Raw genomic sequence first — 20744 nt, 5'->3', positions numbered from 1 at the left:
CAATTTATGTAAACTATCCAGATATAATTCTTCCCAGAAGAAGAGCTGTTTCACTATTGTGACATGTTACCATTGGCAGCATTGAGCTTCTTATGCTCTTTCATACTGGTACCTGCAGCTTTGTGTTTTAAATTGCTTCAGGTAGCAACTGGACCAACAATGCTCATTCTGCAATAACAGCGAAGCTCAAAGAGCTTTTATATTCCACGTGTGCACCTGGAGAGGCTTTTTCCAATAACATTGTGTTGAATAGCATTCACTTTAACAATTTGTCGTGTTTTTCTACTCTGCTGTTGTAATGACGATTCTGCTTCACGGGAGGTACTGAACAGTGATCCTGGTACTTGACCCCCTGATGAAAGATGAGATAAGATGATGGTTTTGATCACATTATATTGGGATCTGACAAAATCATCCCGACTCCATACTCTACATTGATTGTTGCAGTACAGCTCTGTTAGGATGCTCTTCATTGTAGATTGAATTTGCTTAGAATACTACCGCTCTGTGGACTCTGTTTATTGTACATGTGTGCAGTTGGCTTGCTGAATTTTCTCTTCAGTGTCACAGACTTTGGGATCATTAGATTGAGGTCACTTCCTGCATTGCTGTGTGTGTGCAAATGTCGGTGGTGATCCAATGACCCAAAAGTCAGCTATTTTTGCATCCTGTGTTTGGTAAAAATGGCAGACTTCTGGGTCATGCCAGATTCACACAAATATAATGTTACACTGAGGTTCCCCGATCACTCCAGTCCTTGCCAAACTGCACTGGCTCCCTATCCCAGAGAGGATCGACTTCAAGATCCTCACCCTCGTATTCAAGTCCTTGCACTCCTCTGCACCCCTCTACCTCTCTGACCTCTCTCCTCAAAACAGCACCTGTTGCCTTCGTTCCTCTGGGTCTGGCCTCCTCCTCGTCCCCCGAGTCCTCCGCTCCACCCTCGGCGGCCGTGCTTTCAGCCACTATGCCCCGAGGCTCTGGAACTGCCTTCCTCACTCCCTTCGTCTCACTCCCTCCCTTCCCATTTTCAGGTTTCTGCTAAAAACCTTTCTTTTTGACCGCGCCTTTGGTCACCTACCCCCCCTCCCCCTGGCTCGGTCCCCGGATCCGAAACTGTAACATGCTCTGAGATGCTGTCTGGCGTGGAGGACGCTGTATAAATCCAAGTTGTTGTTGTTCACATCTGAGTCTACCCATTGGCTAATTTTCTCTCTCTTTTTGCCTTCTTGAAGGTGCTGCCTTATATTCAAGGATGTTCCACTGGTACAAGTTAACCAAATATACTGCAACATAAAACAGTGCTCGAAGGCTTCTTTCAAGCCGAAACTGGATAGTAAGATTTGTAGACCATATGACTGGTGCATGGGGAAGGGTTGGGTGGGGGGAGGGTTAACATCGCCAATCCTGATCCTATTCTCACTTTTCATCTGAACATGTACACTGGAGGTACTGAACAATGATCAGAAGCAGATCCCTGGCTGATTTGTCTCCCCTGAACCTCTAGCCACTTGATGAGCTAGGAGATCTGTGAAGACAGATAACACTCCTGACAGTTTATCTTTCCTTTGTAAATCACACAATAACTGACCCAATCATTATCTACTATTGAGTATACCTGAAAAAATACAATATAAAAGGATGTATGGTAACATTGAGCTGTTCTTGCCCAGGAATGAGACATGGGGAATTATAGGTCAACGCATTTCAAATGTTTTTGGATTTTTTTCCCCTTTTTTTTGTATCATACTTGTGCCAAAATGTGTGTAGTTGGGAATTCTTTGAAGTCGATTTTTTTCAGATCTGAGCATTCACAGAACTTTATACATGTGTATCAAGTCCTAGATGAGCTTGAACTCTCCTCGCTTTCGACATTGACCGTAACAGCCTGCCAAATGACTCAGTTCAACTTGTGGGGTCTTTTTGGAATCGCTGCGTGCAAATTGTTTGAGACACAGCTACCTCTGGAAATTTTCGTACGGGCTCTGAGACATTATCCTATGTGAAGGGCACTCTATAAATGCAAGCTGCACTCCAATAAGGAGATGTTTTAGTCATTGATGAATTGAGCTGGGCAGTATATATTCACACATTGCAAAAGTTATGTGCTGAATGAATGCCTGGCATTTGAAAACTGAGTGAAATAAAGTCTGTTGGGTGTAAGGATGGGCAGTAAGTTAACTGTGAATTAGTCTGCATTGGTGAAGATTTAAATTGAAAACGTACATGTTCACAAATAACCATTCATGATTCAGCTTTGTTAAGAAAGAACAGAGTAGACCATTTGGCTCATTGACCTGTTTTGACATTTAAGATCATAACATATGTTTTAATTCCATTTACCTACCTTTCTGTATATTCTTGCAATATCTTTATTTCCAAAGTTTCTAAAAAATCTCCCTTTTATTCTACAGGGAATAAGTGGCGAGAGTCATGTCTGAGCAATTCATATTCATCAAATGAGTCAGGGAGTATTTCAAAAACATTGATTTAGGCCTAACAACAGGCTTGGCTAATTTGTTTCCTTAGGCAGAAATGCACAGCCTGGAGATAAGCAGAAATAGATTGCTGTAAAGCCATTTTTGTTGAGTTTTTTTTAGTTTTTTAATTTCGCAACATCATGTGAACCTCACAACATGTGAAAGGCCCTATATAAATGCAATGCATTGTTTGTTGTTCTTGTGATAGAAAAGATGTAGGATGTATGCAAAACATTTCCTTCTGGCCTAGAAAATTTTGCTTTACACTTTTTGTATAAATTTGAGCTGTTCACCACCACGTTTGAATTCCACAGTTATTCTCCATTGTTTTATTTAAATATGAAAGGAAATGTTCTAATTGTTTGGATATCAAAAAAATAACTACCATCCCTTAGAGTAATGGATTATCTGAATGGAGGAACAATATGACTTCAGATGTGTACCTTGATTTGTATGTTTCTCGCCTCCCTTGTGCGAATGTAGGTGAACTGCTTCTGGGTCTCTGCCAGAATAGCTGTCACCAGCCATTAGGATTTGCACAAAAGCAGCCTGAGTTGACCCATGATTTGCCCTCTATCCCTACCCCAGATGGTGTTCGGAAATAAAGAAGTCGCCGTGTTAGGAATGACAGGCTGAAACTCACCTCCTGTTACTCCGTGGCAGTTTTGGCATCACCAACCTGCTATTTAATTAACATTTAATCAAATCAAATTGTAAGGTTCATTTTCTTTTCTGCTGGCTTGCAATTCTCAAAGCAGCATAGGTACCGCTGGCTGGATGTCAAAGTTGTTCCATATACAGGGGCATGTTTTATTCCCAGAGTGTCTGATAAACAAGGGTGAAATGTGTGACCTGTAATGTATTAATTATCATTGGTGATAATTATCACATTGTTGACAGTTACAGTGAGGCTGAAGTATAATTCCAAGCCTTGGTCCTGAATAATCCAGACTGGTTGTAGAATTGAGATATTCCTTCAGATAGATAACCACTATGAAGTCACTCGGTCTTGAAAGGAGCTGTGTCGGAGAGGATCTAATATAGATAACATTTTCAATGGATTTAAAAAAAAAGTGAACCCAGAACAATACTTTAGGTTGCGGGTTTATGATGTCAGAGTGTAATTTCAGGTCAGACACCAAGAAATGGCTACTGGAAGCTACTGGAACAGCTGCCAGGAAAGGTAGTTGAGACCAGGACATTAGATTTGTTTTTAAAAAAAACTTGATGCTGTGGGAAAAACAATCGGGTGATATTCTGTTCGAAGTGCCTTGTTCATCCAAAAAGAACTGGTAAATACCTGTGGTGTATATTTTTTACACCTTTGTGAGCCTTACAGACAGCAATGTCCCACAAACCATCATAAAGTGAATAACCAACTTTATCTGGGGGATTGTTGGTCAGGACACTGGGAGAAACTCGCTTGTCTTTTCGAATAGTGACATGGGAATTTTAACGTCCAGCTGAACAAGCAGATGAGACCATGGTTTAATATCTCAAATGACAATTAACCTGCCAGCACTGCTTTGAAGAGTCGCATGAGACTATGAATTGAAAGTCTCAATGTGGAGATTGAACTTCTGACTTGTAGGGGGTGTGCTATCAACCCAGCCAGACTGATACCTGTTTAAAAACAATTGAACAAGTTGTCAGCTGCACTTATATCTATGTAATGTTCTAGGTTTTTTTTTAAATAAATGACTCAAACTCACCTGCCATTATGTAGGCCATTTTTGTTAAATTGTCCAGGTTTTTTTTGAATGTTATGAATTTCCTTTAGAAGTTATTTGGGTACATACCTTGTTCTTCTGGACCTACAAGAAAATCTGGACCTGCCTAAGACTTGTCCAATATTTGCTTCTAGTTTCTGGGCTAGTTCAGATTAGTGTGTTCCTTGATTTCTAACTTGAAGTACTATGTATTATATAATCTAGTAGCACTTGATCCTTATTCCTTTATCCAAAGAATTTGGCAGAAAAGTATCCAGTGAGTAAGGCAAACAGAAGGATGAGGAATTTTATGGGCTAATGACTCAGTTGATATATCATGGAGTTGGAGCTGACATATTGGCTTTGTATCGAAAAGTCTAGCACGTAATTGCCTGTGTGAAAAGCCCACTAACCTTTCCACCCTCACAATCAGTTCAGTCATAATTGCAGTATCTCTAAACTCATTCAATTCTTTAATTAGGAAGGTTGCTTTTTTCTGCTCTTGCTCCACAGAAGCGTGGAATACCAATCAAGGAGATTTTTCTAACAAAAAGCACAGTGAAATCTGCCGAAAAGACCATCTGTTACAACAACCTATCTATTGTAACCATCTAATGAGACACTTTCCTCAGCGGGAAAGATTTCGGTAAATTTCCAGACCAAGAAAAATGTGCGTCTGTTGACTGAAATTATATATTCTACCCTTGACCCATTGGAGCAATTCTCCTACTTAATAATATTTCATGACTAAGTTTATTCTCTTTTTCCACTCTCCAGTTTCTCTCCTTAATGTTGTGCAGACTGGGGTTTCATTCCACTCCACGCAGGTGTTGGACCCTCTCCTACACTCATCCCAAGGAAATATCTTTCATCATGTAGCAACCCAGCAAGTTAAACTCCACAAACTATGCAGCTGTGGGGGACATCAAAGCCAAGCCTTATCTGACTTCACCTGACCTCTGTAACATTGCCTCTGCCTGAGGTCAACTATTTTATTTATGGACCTGGTGCATCCCGGGCTGTTTTTACCAAGTGAGCAGTTGCAATATTGTCAGCTTTGAGTTAAAAAATCAGACAAGATGCAAGACCACAGAATGGTGGGCCTTCAATCTCCCTTATCATATGCTAACTCTTCAATCTCAGGCATGTTGTTCCGGCAAGCACTGCTATGCTGGCAGGGTGGAGGAAATGTTATCAGCTATTCCAAAGCACCCACTTGATCCATCTCAAATGGTTGAGTTGCTACCTAAGAGCTGATAATGGAGGTGTATATTTTAGCAGCAGTGATCTGGAATGTCCTTGAATTCTGCATCATTGATCATCTCTTACCAACCAATAAGTCAAACAGCAGTAGTTTTAGGGTGGTTAACAAAAGATGAAATGTCTACAACACCACACAGTGTTGCACTGTGCTTTTCAGTTAAATGTCTGTCAGCAATCTGGCACAATTTTACTTTGTTTCAAGTCAATACTTCATGTTTGCAGGTAGCAGTTTAACGGTAGAGCACCAAATTGGGCATTACAACTTAATGCAATGATACGTAGCAGAACTCATAGGAGACCAGGGGTTGAATTTCATTCTTCAGTCTAATGTTGGAAGTTAATGTTCTATCCAGTTTGAGATGCAGTGTTTTATACTGCTTTGAGTCACTGTGGAATAGTACATTGAGTTGCCAAACAATTATAAATTCAACTAACTTACATTAATGTCAACAGTGTCATTAAACTTTCTCACTGGAATTTCATAAGCCCTACTATTGGAGAGGGAATGTTTTCACTTGATGAATGGTGAAGTCAAATCCCCGAAAGAGGACAAAAGAGGGGAGATTTTAATTAATTAATAACAAAGCACTGCATAGTGTATTGTAACACATATATCACCAGATCAGCCACAATACTGCATTATACTATATTCTGCTTCATCAGTGGCACACATTGCAAGTGCGAGTGAGAGAGAAAAGCCACGGTTGTGTGTAGTTTCCGGAATACAGCACAAAACATATTTGCCGTGAAATAAATTTCACTTAAGATTCATTCCACAGACTATAGAACAGAAAGTCTCCAGGTTAACTGTGAAATTCCCCAGGTTAGAAATATCACCAGTGCAATGCACGCAACAACCTACCAAGGTTATCTCAAAGATCATTCCACTCACTGCTCCCATGTCAGATGCATTTGTCTGAACCTTCTTTCAGTGTAAAGTTCAGTCATGTTACTATTATAATAAAAATCTGACTGAATATTGAATGATCCTGGATTTACATTTTGAAATCGTGGTGTTTGCCTTTTTTTTCTTAAATGATATATGGGACCCTTGCATGCATTTTCTTTCTCTTAATTGTCCAATACAAAAATTATGATAGCAGCCTATACATGTGACTGACTATCTGATGACTTTGATCCATTATTTTTACTTGACTCCGCTACCATTACTTAGGTAATTTCCTTGGGATCTATATCATCAGCAAGCCAGTGGAATAAATAGCAGCAATAGTTGGAAATGGTTTTATTCAGCAGCCAAAGTAAAATACTAATTAAAAAGGGAGTGAATTGCAGCAGAATAGAAATTGAGGAATTGTGAGGTTAGATTAATCAGCATTACATATTAGGAGCAAGACCTACAGTACAAATTGTTTGAGCTCAGTAAATCAATGAATCGATGGTGTATTACAGTTGCAGTGGAAAGCCAGAATCCCTGATGGAAATAATTTTGGTCAAGAGCAAATTAATTCGCTGGAAAGTTTTACTGTGGTTGTTCTGTAGTGTCTGAAATGTTTTGCCTTGGATTTAGAGAATGCAGCTGTCTAAAGTGGTCATTCAACACCTCGTGATTTAATTGGCTCATGGTTCTGTGGAGTCCTGTAGCTCAGTGGTTAGAGCACTCACTCACCTCGCAAGTGAGAGACCTGGGTTCAATTCCCTGCAGGGCAAAATGTTCGGCAAGTTTCCTTACTCCACAGCTTCTGTTTACCTAGCAGTAAGCTGGAACCTGATTGTTAATCGATTAACATTATTATCACTTTTCCGGGGGTAATAATTCCCTCAAAAAAAATGAATTGGTCACTTCAATCCATGACTGTTTGTGGGACACTGCTGTGCGCAATTGGCTGCCGCGTTTCACCCAGAAAATATACAGTCAATTCACTTTACAGTATGTTCTGTGAAGCGCTTTGAGACGTCTCGAAGACATTATAAGGCGCTATATCAAATAAAAAGGATTATTATTATATTCAAGTTTGGAGCTTATTAGAAGGGTTAAACTACATTATTTCCATGCACCTGTTTAAAGACTTCTCTACATCTTTAAAAGCCATGGTATGTTCACACTACCTTACAATTCAAAGCATGTTGAAAGAACAGAGAAAATAATGCTCTTCTCAGTAATATTATAATTGGTCTATAAAAGATTGTAAGGAAGAATTAACATTTTTATTGCACCTTAGCACACCTTATTATGTTTGACTTAAGTCGATTGGTGTCATGTAGTGACTGTTTTATTTTGACAGACGTACAACCGTAGTACAGCTCGTTCTCTCAGTGCTCTTATGACATATTCTAATAGTTTAATATTAATAATCTTTGCCAAATCTGTTAATTTTTCAGTGGGAACTGCTCTTAATTAGTTAACACAATATAAATATGACTCCCTTATTCATGAGAAAGCTATTCAGCTATAGGTGAGGGAGCTTCAAATCTACACTGTCAACATATAGTGAGAGAACTCCATCTTATCTCTAAACTGGCAATGCATGAATGTGAATTGTAAATTGAGGTTACATTTTGAAAGCATTTGAGGCCTTCAAATCAACCTGTCATCTTTCACTACTGTGGTAGCTTTGACAGTTTGGCATACAAAAAATCATTGCTGGACAAGGTAGAAAATGAGCTGTCTCTATCCCCAGCATCTTTCAGCGGAATCACAGCATAGCTTATGGCATAATTGTCTTATTTCCAAATATTTTAATTCCAAGTAGATATGATTATATGATGAAGATTGTATGACAAATCTAGGTGGGGATTACAACTACCTATTAAAACATCCACAATTTTTTTTGACTCAGACTGAAATGCACCATCTAATGGTGCAGTGTTTTACTGAATCAATGGTCACCCAATGAACCAGAGCTAGATGTTACAGAGGAAAAAATATTTACCTCCTCTTTGAAGAGGATGTTTCAACCCATTGAGCATGCTGTATTAATTTATTAAATCATAGCAGATTTTTAATCCCTCTTCCCTGCTGAATTTGCCATTCCCCTTAACACCCTTATTTCCCAACTATGCACAGGATCTATTTCTTGAAGTGATTCTGACAATGCCATGCATGATTAGAGCAACATTCACTATTTCTAGAGTTTTCAGTCAAGTGTGGTATGCTGACTTCATTGAAACGCTGATCTTCTGTGCAGATTAGATGAATTATGAAATTGCAAGCAGTGCATGGTGAGAAATCCTCTTCTTCATGTGCTTACGGAAAACATGATTTTGTCTTGTTTTCATCAATAGGTGGTGGGTATTATCAATGTATTCTTTGCTGCTGAGGAATCAGTAATTCCTCTAATGTGGTTTATTGCCAGTGTTGAGAAGCTCCAGTCCAACGCACTGAGATTTACCATTATGGTTGATCACTTCCAAAGAGAACCTCTCCTGTTTTGTTTCCTGGATGGCTGCCCTTTGCATGCAGTAATAATACTACTACTAATAATAATCCTTGCATTTGATATAGCGCTTTTCGTGTCTGCCAGATGTCTCAAAGCACTTTACAGAATATGCTGTAAAGTGAATTGACTGTATATTTGTGGGCGAAACGCGGCAGCCAATTGCGCACAACAATGTCCCACAAACAGTCATGGATTGAGTGACCAAATTATTATTTTATTGAGGGATTATTATCCCCAGAAAAGCGATCCACCAATCGACTAACAACCGGGTTCCTACTTACTGCTAGGTAAACAGATGCGTGTGGAGTAAGGAAACTTGCCCAACATTTCACCCTGACGCGAATCGAACCTAGGTCTCTTGCTTGCGAAGTGAGCGCTCTAACCATTGAGCTACAGGACTCCAGTAGGAGAAAATATAGCTTCAATCTTCACTTGGTTCTTGTTTCAGGAACATGAATTGGTGTTTAGAAAATCTGTGGTTTCCCTACTGTTAGTCCAGTGCAGATTCCAAAACTTTGTGTTCTCACAACCACACAAGTTTTATTCTTATTTCTGACTTTGCTTTGTCTATGGGTACATCCTGCTGAATACCAGACAAACTATTCCATGCAGGTCCTTCCAATTAGCATGTACAGTTATTGAAGCACTTCAGCCAATTTAGAGGTGACCAAAGCTATGACCGAAGAGAAGTTTCGGAGGTTTAAAAGTAGGGAAAGAGTTAGGAAGATGAAGTGAGGTTGCAAGACATTTCAAGAAGATGGAGCTCTACTGGCAGAAGTCAGCAGTGTCAGTGTCTGGGTTCTTACCAGTAACTTCCATTCTTCTGTGTGATCCTGATGGCAATGTGCAGCTAAAGTGACCCTTCTGCAAAACATTGAAACATTAGTGCATTGAAGACTCAATAGCTGCATATTTGTATATATCCACAAGTTGATAGATTTGAAATGTTGACTTTCTAATATTTTGGTTTGGTCCAACTTGCTCTCATTACTTACTAGACAGGAGCTTCTAAAGCTCAAGTGTTGTATTCGTGATGAAAAATTACACTCAAAATATTAGCTATAATTTGTTTGAAGTACTGATTGGACTACCTTGTGTTTGTTATAATAGCTTTATTTTTCTTTACAATGTTTTCTTAAATAGTCTCCCACATAGGAAGAACAGATATTGGAATTGTTCAAAGTCTTGTGCAGTCTATTACTATATGTAAATTACTAAAAGCTTTACTATTGTAACTTGAATTGAAAATATTCTTGTCTTTCACGTACTTCCCTAAAATGTGCTTTTTATTTTGTTACAGAATTCTTCAGGGAACTCTTAAAAAATTCAGAGATATCATTGAACGATATGTTTGTGCGGACATATGGCCGATTGTATATGCAGAATTCTGAGGTGTTCCAGGACCTCTTCACAGAGCTGAAGCGATATTACACAGGCGGCAATGTGAACCTCGAGGAGATGCTGAATGATTTCTGGGCCCGTCTGCTGGAGCGGATGTTCCAGTTGGTCAATCCACAGTACCATTTCACAGAGGACTATCTCGAATGCATCAGCAAGTACACTGACCAGCTCAAGCCATTTGGTGATGTGCCTAGGAAGCTGAAGATGCAGGTGACCAGGGCTTTTATTGCGGCTCGAACCTTTGTGCAAGGTCTGACTGTCGGCAGGGAAGTCGCCAACAGAGTGTCCAAGGTAAGATAAGATTAATGCTTCACTTGTTGCCTCCAGCAAGTTTAGAAACTGTGCATGCTATACACAAAACCGAAACACAGTGATTGACACCATAAGACCATAAGGATTGCTAGACGAAAGAAGACCAGGTTTCATCCAGTTAGCCTTCCACCATCCTGGCAGTCACATTCACATGTCATATTCCAAACTATATACCATACCCTGAGATATTATTTAGAATTTGTTTTTAATTTATCTCCCTTCAACCGCAGGCCGTGTGCAATCATAGTTGAAATAAACGTATGCATTTCACGTTTTTGAAACATATCTGTTGATTGTGATTAAGTATAAACCTTGTGAGAAAATAAAAGAGATAATGTGCGGATATATATATATAGTTTGTTGTACTTAAGTCTGTACTTTGTAAAATTATTGATCTGCATAATTAGCGCCCTAATAGTCATTTCAATAGTTATCATATTGATACAGGAAAGAAATAATGACGCAATTTTCAAGGCTTCATTTAAAATTAGATGAGAATTTTGTCAATTTATTACAACCAATCAATATATATATTCCTTGGTGTTTACTTAACATTTTATTCATACAGATCATTGTGAACATTTTGAAGTAAATAAAGAGTGACAGTGTTGCACATGCATTAATAAAAGGCGCTCCATATGTAAGGGCTAACATCTCTGTTCAAAACTCCAGTAATTCATCACTTAACTTCTCTGTTTCTCCTTTTTCTCATTAATCTTCCTACCGATGCACTCGCTTCTCTTTCCTACTCGAGGTCCTTCCGCCTCAACCACCTGCTGAAATCAGGGTGTGTACAATCAACCAAGAGGAAATGGGGGGGTAGAGAGAGAGAGAGAGAGAGAGAGAAAAAAAATGTATCAAAATACATCCTTTAAGAGATGTCTCCTTTAGCAGACGATCATTCAGAAGAAGTGTTTACTGGATAATTTGATTTACTGGTTGTTGATCCTATAATTCAAAGAAATTACTTCCCCACTGTGCTCCTGCTTGGAACTTGATGTCCTCCTGCATAATGCTTCAAAAAATGGCACTAATTTTGCAGAATAATAATAATAATCCTTGCATTTGATATTGTGCCTTATCACGTCTTCGACATCAATATCACAGCATTCATTGCTGTGTTCCTTGGCTGCCAGGTTTCGCCCACAAAATATACAATCAATTCATTTTACAGAAAATGCTGTGAAGCACTCTGAGACACCTTGAAGACGTGATAAGGCGCTATATAAAAATGCAAGGATTATTATTATTATCTAAATGATTAAGGAGCATTTCAGCGTACATACCTATTTAAACTAAAAGTGCTCTGTTTGACAATGAGTTGATTTCATTTTAAATTTAAAAAATGGAATTGGGTAAATACTTGAGGGCAAATAATAATGTAATGGGTGAGAGTAGGGGAATGAGATTAAAGAAGAGAGCTCCAGTGGTGGGACCAGCACCAGCACTGACAGGATGAGCCAAATGGCCTCTTCCTGTGCTGTAAACCTTCTGTGATTCTTTGAATAAAGAATATAGAACAAAAATATTATGATTCCTGGGTAGGTTTGAGTTCAGTCTCTCGACCAGCTGCACGTTAACGTCAAGCTGAATGAACTCCTCACTCATTAACTTTACAGTTATCCACTAAAACATTTTAGTTGCCAAGTGAAGTGTTTGCTGTTATTACAATCATGCCAACAACTTTTTAGTGGAACAGTTTCATTAATTCTGTTTATTGGAAACTTTAATTGAATAGATTAATTGAATACGCTCCACCATTGGAGGTCACACATTCAGCCACTATGCCCTGAAACTCTGGAACAATCTTCCTCAATCCCTCTGCCTTGCCCCCTCTCTTTCCTTTCTTAAGTCCCACCTGAAAACCTTCCTATTTGACGGGGCTTATGGTCACCTCCCTAATAATAATCCTTGCGTTTAATCATGTTTTTGAGATGTCTCAAAACGCTTAACAGAATATACTGTAAAGTGAATTGACTGTATATTTTGTGGGCGAAACGCGGCAGCCAATTGCGCACAGCAGTGTCCCACAAACAGTCGTGGATTGAAGTAACCAATTTATCATTATTATTTTTTGAATGAATTATTAGCCCCTGAAAAGCGATCCGCCAATCGACTAACAACCGGGTTCCTACTTACTGCTAGGTAAACAGAGGCGTGTGGAGTAAGGAAACTTGCCCAACATTTCACCCTGCCGGGAACAGAACCCAGGTCTCTCGCTTGCGAGGCGAGTGCTCTGACCACTGAGCTACAGGACTCCAAAAAGGATTTAAGAAATATGAATTTGAAAAATCAAAGAAGAAAGGATTTGAAAAATTAACTTGGTAATTTTTGGCGGTTATTTTGTGGCTTGTATCAGCCCAAAATAAACTGGAATCGGAGGAGTAGGGTATATAATCACTAGACCAGCAAAAACCAAGTGGAAACAAGTAAGGAAAGTGAGACAGGCTGGAATTCACTTCAGGAAAGTTCAAGCTCAAGAATCAGATTAAAGGAAGGTGTGTGACTAGTTAGATACCAAACACAAAGGTAATGAAACTAGACAGATCAATCATAACTGATTTGATGTGATAAGTATCATATTGAATCTGTTGTCAAATGCACAACATTCACTCTTGAGAGAGAGTGGAGTCCTATAGCTCCACTCGCCTCACAAGCGAGACACCTGGGTTCGATTCCCGGCAGGGCGACACCTTGGGCAAGTTTCCTTACTCCACACGCCGAATAATAATCCCTCAAGAAATAAACAATAATAATTTGGTCACTTCAATCCATGACTGTTTGTGGGACACTGCTGTGTGCAATTGGCTGCCGTGTTTTGCCTACAAAAATGCAATCAATTCAGTTTACAGTATATTCTCCGAAGTGCTTTGAGACGTCTAGAAGACGTGAAAAGCACTACATTAAATTCAACAACAACAACAACAACAACAACAAGATTCCATTTATAGAGCGCCTTTCACGTCGGGAGGACGTCCCAAGGCGCTGGATTCAAGGATTATTATTAGAATAAACAAATATAAACTACAGAAATATTGAGGTTAAAAATTGAATCATTAATCTTTTTGCTGCAATGTTTTACTTTGATTTCTGGCTATGTAAGAGGGAGAATAATGTGATGGTGCAGGTTGAGTTAAAATAATTAGTGCAATAATCAATAGGACAACATGTATTGAGAATTTAAGAATAAGTGCAGATATGATTATATGATTATAACATGTGAATGATTATTAAGAACACTATAAGGAGAACTTCTTGTAATACTGAAGCTTAATTCATAGGTTAAGAAATTCTTAGTTTCCAAGGGATGAATCCTTTCTGTGATTACTGGAAGAGGCACAGATAGGAACAATGCTGTGGGAGATTGGAGAAGGTGATTTAATACTATCTCCTGTCAGAATGGGTGACTTTAGGGATAATTTGTGTTCACAAGATTGGTTTCAATTAAGAAGTTCCCTTCAGCCTATTTTATCTCATCCTTCCAGAATACCCACCTTATTGTCTTCCCATCATAGCACCTAGATGTTTTTTAAACTAGTCCCAGCCTTGATCACCTTCCTGACAACCCCTTCCAGTCATTAATCCTTTAAAAAATTCCTGGTATCTGTCTTGAATTTGCTCTTTGCAACTCTAAACATGCTCTACTGTCTTGATGCTTCCTAAAGTAAATAATAGTCAAATTATAAAAATAGCTAAAAAATAAGACTGATCCTTGCTGGAATATTGCTGGTGGACCTCTGAACAAAAATATTTCTCTGATTAAAAAATCAAAATAAACACAGGTTTGGTACATTGTAGTGTTGCTCATTGAAATGTTTGAATCTGAGTTTTAAGTATGATACACTACACAGGCTTGCAATGGGGATTTTTTTAAAAAACGTTCCCTACCAACACTTTTCCCACATCCTTGTGCAACACTTTTCCCCAGTGCAGTCATGTGAAGTGCTGCAAGCTAGCTCCTGAACATTTAAAAACAAATTGGAGTTGACCTAAAATGAGTACAGCTATCAGTTAACATCGGACAGGATGGAAAAAGTGAATATACAAACAGGAGTATTGTGGAGTCCTGTAGCTCAGTGGTTAGAGCACTCGCTTTGCAAGTGAGTTCAATTCCAGGCAGGGCGAAACCTTGGGCAAGTTTCCTTACTCCACACGCCTAATAATAATCCCTCCAAAACCAAAAACAATAATAAATTGGTCATTTTCAATCTACAACTATTTGTGGGACATTGCTGTGCGCAATTGTCTGCCGCGTTCGCCCACAAATATACAGTCAATTCACTTTGCAGTGTGTTCTGTGAAGCGCTTTGGGACATCCTCCCTACGTGAAAAGCGCTATATCAAATGCAAGGATTATTATTATTATTATTATTCTCAATACAATCATTATCAGTTACTTATGAATGAACTGACTACCTTGTAGGAGATGTTCATTTTCTATCTTTCTGAAATCAGCTTCTCCCACCCAGGACCTAGATAACGACATAGGTTTGGGATATGTCTAGGATTTGCGTTTTAGAATAACTGTGAAATTGGGGCTTGAGAGCAGCCTCTGAATGCTAATCTAGGGGTGCTTGAGCCAAGAAAAGTAAATAACAGCTGGGAACACAGAAGTATAAAGTCAGCATCAACTTTTCCTGGAACATTATCAGAGCAGCTCCATAGTGTAATCTGGCCCAGGAGGAGGTCTGAAATGTATAGTCTCCATGGGTTGAAACATGAATACCAGAAACAACAATATCTCCTCAAAAAATATTCGCTTCAACATTTAGAATTGTTCTGGAGGTGGAGAGATTCATATTTAAAGTACTTACCCCTCCATCTTTCTTCTCCTTCAAAAGAAATGCATTGTTAATGCATATGACAAATTTGTTTTTCATTAACTGCAATTAACTGATAAAGAAATTTATTTTTTGCTTTTTGCTTTTTAAAAAAAGCCTTTATTCAAATGCCATATGGCTCTCAGACACCCTCTGTGGCCTTGGTGTTGGATTGAAAGTCAAATTTTATTTAGGTCTAAGTACATTAAAGGGACACAATTTTCATGAAAAGAAAAATGCTAGGTAAAACAAGTTCCCCTCCCCCACAACTGAAAAGAGGTTTTATGTACATAGTTTAACAATGAGTTTCATGAGATTTGCATTGTAATGTTTACAAAATAATGAAAAGATACTTTACAAATGTATTTTCATAAAGACTTTCTTTAAAACTTGATATAGACCAAAAGGGAGGTATCTGGTTTATTATAATAACGTGCTGGATATCTTACTTCAAAGATGAAATTGCAGAGTCTGTTACTCTTGGATCCTGATTCTAGACTTGTTCACCTTTCTCCCGAGTTTCTGTAAATTGGAAAGTATCAATAACAGTACAAACTCTGTTGGAAGCAATGTATTTGAATATTCTTGATGAAAGATTTTATTGTTGAATTGTATCAATAACAGATGTCAGTCGATTGTTTTTTGAAACTTTTGTGCAATGTTTGAAAGCTTGGACTGTATCTTTCCAATGTATCATTTACTGTTTTCTTAGGTAATACAATGCTCTGTTTCAGTTTTAGCTGCAGTTTTGCCATAGTTTGGCTTTAAAGTGATAGACGCAGAATAGTGATACGTTAAACTGGATGTCAGGTTTGATCTCCAGCTGTCCTTCCTACCCCAAATTCGGTCCCTGACCAGGGCTGCTTTCTTTCATCTCTGTCACATTGCCGACTTCCAACCGTACCCCACACCCAACTCATCCCAATCCTCATTCACGTTTCATTACTTTCCACCTCAGCTATTCTAATGTTTTCAACAACAACAACTTGCACTTAGATAGCGCCCTCCATGCCGGGTGGCGTCTAAAAGCACTTTTCCTAGCCGTTCTCTCCAGCTCCACTATTCACAAAATCCTATTAATTTACAGATCGTCCACCCGTATACTCACCCACTCTAAATTCTGTACCCCCATCACACCAGACCTCATCTAGCCCACTAGCTCCTATCATGCTATCGACATTCTTATCGCCTGTGGGGTGGAAATAGCTGAGCCAGTGAGGCACTATACAAACAAGATTTCCAATATTCTTACTGCCTGTTGGGGTGGTGGCTTGACCCAGGTGTGCAGGCTGCCATGCATTGGAGAGACCCCTTGGCCCACCTACTTCTCTGGGATTTCATCTCCAAGTCAGAGCGCTGGGCAAAACATTCCCCCTGCTTCATAATATCACCACTATCACACTCCCTATCACAGATGGGATCGACTTCAGTATCCACACACACGACTATAAATCCCTTCATGGCCTGGCATCTCCCTACCTCACCGACCTGCTTAATCCAATACCCGCTGCTTCATCTCAGCTGGCTTCAGTCTTCTGAATGTCCCTTTTCCCTTCTGGAATTCTCTCTGCCTTGCTTCCCCCCCCCCCCCCCCACTCCTTTCCCCATTTACAAATCACACCTGAAGGCCTTCCTCTTAGACCGTGCTTACGGTCATCTCCTTCCACACCACGACTCGGTGTGAGGCTCTGCCACTCTGGACCAGACGCTCCAAGATGCTATCCCACGTGAAGGGTGCAACATAAATGGAATTTGTTGTTGTTGTTGAGTAACCCATCCAGAACCGAGTCCCTGTTGTAGATATTCTTGGATTTTGTAATGATATTGATCTGTGAATTTCATATAGTGCTGTAAAGTTAAGCGTCAAAGTGTTTCCCAGATAATTGCTGTCAAGTGCAGGCCCTGTAAATTTTAGGTGAACTTAGCAGAGGTAACTGTTTATTTTCCCCTGCATTTCTCCATTGGATTGTGCAATGATGCATTGCTTTAATGTCATGCTCACTGATGGTCATGGTGTTGTCATACTGCACACATCATTGGGAAAATACCTATTTCTGCTCTGAAGTGCTGATAGACAGAACAGTAACAATGTCAATAGAGCAAACTAAATGGCATTGAAAGGTTTGATTTATTGATTGTTTGTTCTGTGGTGCTAAGAGCACAAGCGGCAAATGAAGATACAATGTTTGACGAAGAATAAAGAAGCAATTGGGTCATTATTTTACAAATCTTTTATGTACCACTGTATGTATGCAGATCAGCATTGCACTTTAATACTTAAAAGATGACTAGAATGATTTCAGATAAGAGGTGCATCAGGATAATCTGATTCAGATTTGATGGATTTATATATTGTAGTTTTGACCTTCATTTATTCTTGGAAGTATTGATTTTGCTAGTTTCTATTTTCATAACATTGAAAGGAACTGCTGCGTCTTTTCAGATACATAGACGATAATGATGGGTCACCAATGCAATTAACAGAGAGTGAAAAATATCTTCAGGGAAAGCACAGTGGAAGACCGAAAAAGAGAGACTGAAGCCTTTTGTTCAATATAGGCTGAATTGTCCAGAATTTTTGTTTCTGAGCTGGGTTACACAACAAGTTTTATTTTAAATGACTTTTTGATTTCAAGAAAGATTTCTTTCCTCCAGTATGACCTCGCTTCAATTACCCACCTTATTTACCCTGTAAAGGGGATTTCTACACATTCTGCAGACTCAGATTGTCAGTGGCCTCGTTCTCCTGTTTGTCTGTTTCTATTACTTTATTCTTGTCAGTGTCTCTGTTGATGGTGCTACCTTGAATTGAGGGTAATATAGAAATTGCTGGTGGCATTTCCATAACGGCTAACACTTCTCGTGTTTGATCTACCAATGTTAACATTCAGTGCACAACAACGTGATAACCGAATGTAGCTGGGTGGCTTTGAATTAATGGCTAACTGGGGTTAAGTCATCTCCCACCACATCAAGTTTATCACAGACGGGAAATGGAATTATTCATGTTTGATACTGTGGATCTTGATTCCTAATATGATGCTATCAAATATGTTGACCATATTATGATGATTTTAGATGCACATTTTCAAATAAGTGGAATAGAAAAATGTTGTATTTCGTTCAAGCGCTCAAACCGCCTCCCCGCTTGAAGGGCACTAGATAAATACAAGTTGTTGTTTAAAAATCATTCCCATTACACAATGTGAAGTGCAGCATTTGAGGTTCACTTTGTGTCCTCGGCTTTAAACCCAGTTTTACCTCACTGGGCCTAATACTGACAAGCCACCTAGGTAAGAAATTGTTTGGTCCCAATCTCCTTAAATATTTCTGTTTACGGCCATTAATTTCATGTGTGGTTTTGTTGTATGGCTTGTGCATTATTTACATGTCCTAGAAAAAGTATTCTATGTTCAAAGGTTTGCCCTATCTTCTTTTGAGATCAATGGGGAACAGTTTATATTTGCAACATATTATCTGAGTTGGCCAGTTAAGTTCCAGGAGATCAGAGATGCTGTTTGAAGTGACAAAAGATTTCAGTTTGATGATGTCAAGATGCAGCAGATTCCAATATCAGGCTAAACTTGCAGTTTAAATTTAGGAAGGCTTCAAGTAGAAAATGCAAATTACTCAGATATATTACACATAGACACACACACACAAATATACACACACATATCTGTATACAATAATAATAATCCCTGCATTTGATATAGTGCCTTATCATGTCTTCGATACGCCTCAAAGCGCTTCACAGAATATATTGTAAAGTGAATTGACTGTATATTTGTGGGTGAAACGCAGCAACCAATTGCGCACAGCAGTGTCCCACAAACAGTTGTGGATTGAGTGACCAAATTATTATTGTTTTTTTTGAAGGATTATTATCCCAAAAAAGCAATACGCCCATCGACTAATAATCGGGTTCCTACTTACTGTTAGGTAAACAGAGGCGTGTGGAGTAAGGAAACTTGTCCAATGTTTCGCCCTGCCGGGAATCAAACCCAATTCTCTCACTTGCGAGACGAGTGCTCTAACCACTGAGCTACAGGAATCTACAGCATATACACACACACACACATATATCTGTCTACACATACACATTGTTAAAAGTGCAATGTCTCTGAAGCCACATTGCATATTCAATTTCCTGGTGACTAAATGTTGCATGAAGGATTGTGGAGTTTTGAATTCTTGTGCTGGATCACGGTATGAGCTTTCCACCATCCTGCTGACCTCCATCCAGCCAGAAATTAAATGTGCAACCTGGCTTCAGCAATGCTGTTTTTAAGAATGATGTGTGATGGTTGGAGGCAAGGGAGATGATTACTCCTGATATGCCTGGGTAATTCATATTTAATAATTAAGATATTTCTAAATTTGAACTGCAAGTTAGACTCTGCTGGATTGTAAATGCTGCTCTCACATACAATCTCATGCAGTAAAAGAAATTCAGAGAGGTTTTGTAGTTGATTCTTTAATATGTAAGAGTTGAGCAGTGACAGGCAGTTAAAAGAAGACAACTACATTAAGTGCTCTAGCAGTCTGAAAAGCCTCAAGTTCTTCATACAATTACTATTTTCCAGATATGTGCACAACCCTTTTCAACTTTTTTTAAAATATCATTGCATAAATCAGTAGATGTGAACACATTCAATGACTAGAGGTCAAAAGTTTAAGATTGTTATCGAAAACAAAGGGAGAGGTTAGGAGAAACATGAAATGGAAATTGTGGTTGAAGCAGAATCCTTAAAAGATTTTAAAATGGGAATTAGCCAAATATTTGAAATGAAAAGTTGTGGGGAAAGTATAAATCTTCCATCTGATACAAAACCTTTCATGTTGGAAGGTCCTCTCAAGTTGCTTCACAGAATTTACTGTAAAGTACATTGACTGTATTTTTATAGTTGTCCACAAAACACACTACAGTATATCCTGTGAAGTGCTTTGAGAAGTCCTTTGAGAAGATGCATTGTAAGCATTATAATTATTTGTAGGTGAACACAGACGCCAATTTGTGTACAGCAATGTCCCCCAAGCAACCGTGAGCAACTTCATCTACAGGATTTTTGCCAGGATATAGGGAGAACTCCCTTTTCTTTTTGAATCATATATGGAATCTTTAACATCCAATGAATAGGCAGACAGGACCTTGGTTTAACGTCTTATCTGAAGGGCGATACCTCTGACATTGCAGTACACTCTCGTACTATATTGGAATGTCAGCCTAGGACTGAGTTAAAAGTCCCCACAACCTCTGAGTCAAGAGTACTACCAACTGAGCCTGTCTGACATCTAATTCAGGGAAGTGGGACTAAAGCGTGTTCTTACAGAATTCTGGTACAAGCACAATGGGCTGAA

The 20744-nt window shown here is 38.9% G+C and overlaps 1 protein-coding gene across 1 annotated transcript in view; it reads left to right on the top strand.

The window, feature by feature from the left end:
• Positions 1-3590: 3590 nt before the first annotated feature.
• LOC103176935 (glypican-6-like) overlaps positions 3591-20744 on the top strand; it is a 198965-nt gene continuing 181811 nt past the window's right edge. The window contains exons 1-2 of the mRNA XM_042334103.1: positions 3591-3663; positions 10151-10542. Coding sequence (XP_042190037.1) covers positions 3591-3663; positions 10151-10542 — 465 coding nt within the window. The remainder of the gene's footprint in view (positions 3664-10150; positions 10543-20744) is intronic.

The sequence above is a fragment of the Callorhinchus milii genome, unplaced genomic scaffold, assembly GCF_018977255.1.
Source record: "Callorhinchus milii isolate IMCB2004 unplaced genomic scaffold, IMCB_Cmil_1.0 Scaffold4, whole genome shotgun sequence".
Taxonomy (NCBI): Eukaryota; Metazoa; Chordata; class Chondrichthyes; order Chimaeriformes; family Callorhinchidae; genus Callorhinchus; species Callorhinchus milii.
Note: the sequence above shows the minus strand (reverse complement) of the source record. Positions and strands in the feature narration are given on the sequence as shown.